This window comes from Capsicum annuum, chromosome 11 (assembly GCF_002878395.1).
Source record: "Capsicum annuum cultivar UCD-10X-F1 chromosome 11, UCD10Xv1.1, whole genome shotgun sequence".
Taxonomy (NCBI): Eukaryota; Viridiplantae; Streptophyta; class Magnoliopsida; order Solanales; family Solanaceae; genus Capsicum; species Capsicum annuum.
The window spans coordinates 163,883,716-163,887,120 of NC_061121.1; the positions used below are offsets into that span (position 1 = coordinate 163,883,716).

The 3,405-nt window shown below is 37.5% G+C and overlaps 1 protein-coding gene across 1 annotated transcript; it reads left to right on the forward strand.

The window, feature by feature from the left end:
- Positions 1-727: 727 nt before the first annotated feature.
- LOC124888914 lies at positions 728-3,071 on the forward strand. Its single transcript, XM_047400198.1, has 4 exons — positions 728-968; positions 1,683-1,804; positions 2,179-2,250; positions 2,760-3,071. The coding sequence occupies exons 1-4, from the start codon at positions 728-730 to the stop codon at positions 3,069-3,071; spliced, it is 747 nt and encodes a 248-aa protein (XP_047256154.1).
- The last annotated feature ends 334 nt before the right edge of the window (positions 3,072-3,405 follow it).

Here is a 3,405-nt window from a genome sequence, read left to right on the forward strand (position 1 = left end):
GGTACCTCATCATTGAATTCTAAGTTCCAACCTATTGGAGATATTCTATATATCCTTGAATGTTAGATCTAGGGTAATAGCAGATAAAATATTTGGAGGTATACTTATGCATCTGCATTAGGATATGGCCCAAGAGATGCTAGACGAGATCCCTGTTACTAATCGAGGATGGCACACTTGAGAGACTAATAGAGAAACCATTACATATGCTATTAGAGTTGATAATGACTATAGAGCTAGTGATAATATGGTAGTACAAGAGATTGCATAACTTAGAACTGATATTGGGCTGCTTTCAAAATAATTTACAGCAACGATGGCTAAAAAGATAAATGTATTTAGGGAACAAGGATCTACTTCCAAAGCTTATGAGTCTGATGTAGATGAGGAAGTAAAGTATTTGGATTGATAAGTGGTGGGTTTCTGAGCCAACGGGCAAGGAAACCAAGGTCAGAACTACTATGGTGATAGGTACCAAGACAAGTGCAAAGAATGAAATGGTGATTGGAGGTGCAAATATGACTACAAAGAGAAAAGTAACAAATATGTTTGACCAGATAGCCGAGATACCAAGTCTAGAATAAAAGATATGTTGTCGAAATTAGTAAAAGGCCAAAAAAGTTAAGAGAGATTTCTTAAGGAGATTAAGACAGACCTATTAGGGTTGAATCAGAAATTTGAGTCACAGGCCACCACAATGAAACAACTAGAGCAGTAGTTAGACCAAATGTTAGCCACGTTGAATCAATGGCAGCCTGATACTCTTTCTAGTAATACAGTGCAAAAACCAAAGAATGGTAGTCATTGCCATGCCATTACCACTCGGAGTAGTAAGACCACCATATATCCACCTATTCCCACTGTAAGTAGGCCAAAGAATAATGATGATCATGCTGATATTGATGAAGCACCTAAAGTTAAAGCTGAGAGATCATCAGATGTTAAGAGTAGTAGTAAGAAGGATAAAGGTAACGGTAAGGTTTATGAACCTATTTTAGAGACTATTCCAAGACCTCCCATCTTTTCCTTAGAGATTGAAAAAGAATCAGGAAGAGGGCAAATATCAGAAGTTCCTATCTATGTTAAAGGAGTTGTATGTGAACATACCATATGTAGAGGCATTGGAGCAGATGCTTGGTTATACAAATTTATGAAAGACCTAGTTACTATAAAAAGAGTGAGTTATGAACCCACTGACAATGTTCATCACTGCAGTGTTGTTGTCTCTAGATTGTTGGTAGAGAAGAAGGAGAACCATGGAGCCTTTACTATTCTATACACTATTGGGTCATTCAATTTATCTCAAGCTTTATGAGATCTAGGAGCAAGTATTAATCGTATATCACTAGCCGTGTTTAAAAAGTTGAGGTTAGAAGCACCTAAAATAATATCGATGAGATTGTTGATGGTTGATCATACTGTGAAAAAACTGGTTGGTATTCTGTGTGATATGTTGGTGAAGGTGGTATTCTTCTTCTTTCCAACTGATTTTTTTATACTTGTTTGTGAGGTGGACTTCCAAGTTCCTATCATCTTAGACAGACCCTTCCTAGATATAGGTAGGGCATTAGTTGATATAGAGTTAGGACAAATGAGGCTCAGACCCAATGATAAATAGGTAATATTCAATGTATGCCAGTCAATGTGGCAATTGTATGATATAAGAGTTATGTTGGTGATAGACACCATTGATGAAGAATTTGATGTAGTGACTATTCTAATTGAAGAGAGGCTTGGTGTTAAGGCACTAGCAATAGTGATTATGAATCTTGATAGTAATAGAATAAAGGAATATGATGATATGGTTGGAGATTTATATGGGAGAGGTTCATATACTTATGTTCCAAAAAGCTTGATCTAGATTTGAAGAATTGAACCACTCCTCCCGCTCGTCCGTCAATTGAACAACCACAAGTTTTGGAGTTGAAGGCCCCCCCATCCTATTTGCACTATGATTTTTTGGGGGCCAATAACACATTAGAAATGATTATTGTGTAGATTTAATAGACATTGACGTAGATTCATTTTTTTTTGTTACAGAAGTTCAAATGAGCTATAGGATGGACTATTATAGATTTTATGGGTTTTCCACCAGGAATCTGTACTCACAAAATCCAACTTGAACTGGACTACATTTTGAGTATAGAGGATCAACTATGATTGAATCCTCCTGTGCAGGAGGTGGTAAAGAAAGAAAACATTAAGTGGGTGGATGCTAGTGTTGTTTATCCCATTGCTGATAGCAAGTGGGTAAGTCTTGTTCAATGTATCCCCAAAAAAGTGGTATTATAGTAGTGCCAAATAAAAAGAATGAGCTCTTGTTAATGAGACCAGTCATAGGCTAGAGAGTGTGCATGGAGTACAGGAAGTTGAACACATGGACCCAAAGGGACCACTTCCCAGTGCCCTTCATGGACCAGATGATGGATAGACTTAAGGTAAGAGGCTGGTATTGTGATATAAATGGCTATTCAGGGTACAATCAGGTCATAATTTCTCCCCAGTATTAGGAGTAGACAACCTTTACCTACCCATATAGGACCTTTGAATTCAAGAGAATTCCATTTGGGTTGTGCAATCCTCTAGCCACATTTCAGAGATGCATAATGTTTATTTTCTATGACATGGTAGAAGACGCCATTGAGGTAATTATGGATGATTTTTCTATAGTTGGTGATTCTTTTGATGACTGCCTGATTCACTTGGCAAATGCTCTATGGTGATGTGAAAAATGCAACTTGGTACTTAACTGGGAAAAGTGCTACTTTATGGTAAAAAAAGTAATTGTGCTTGGGCACAAAATCTTGAAAAGAGGCATAGGGGTTGACAAGGCAAAGATTGAAGTGATGGATAAGTTTCCACCTCCAATTCTAGTCAAAGAAATTCAAATCGTTTTAGGCCATACTGGTTTTTACAGGCGATTCATCAAGGATTTCTCGAAGATTGCTAACACTTTATGCAAGCTTCTAGAGAAAGATGTGAAATTTGATTTTGATGAGGCATGTCTAAAATCTTTTGAGTTCTTGAAGGAACGGCTAGTGTCAGCTCCTATCATAGTGTCCCTTGATTAGTCTATGCCATTTGAGATCATGTGTGATGTGAGTGGTGTGGCCTTTGATGTTGTCCTGGTCCTAAGGTGAGAAAAGATTATGAACCCTATACATTATGCTAGCAATGCATTAAACCCTGCTCAGAAGAGTTATACTGTGATTGAACAAGAGCTACTAGCAGTGGTTTTTTCCTTTGAGAAATTTTGGTCTTATCTAATTTGCACTAAGGTTGTTGTGCATACAGATCATGTAGCCCTGAGATAAGTGATGGTGAAGAAAGATGCAAAGCCTAAATTGATCTGTTGGGTTCTCTTGCTGCAAGAGTTTGATTTGAGGTAAAGGACTGAAAGCGTAT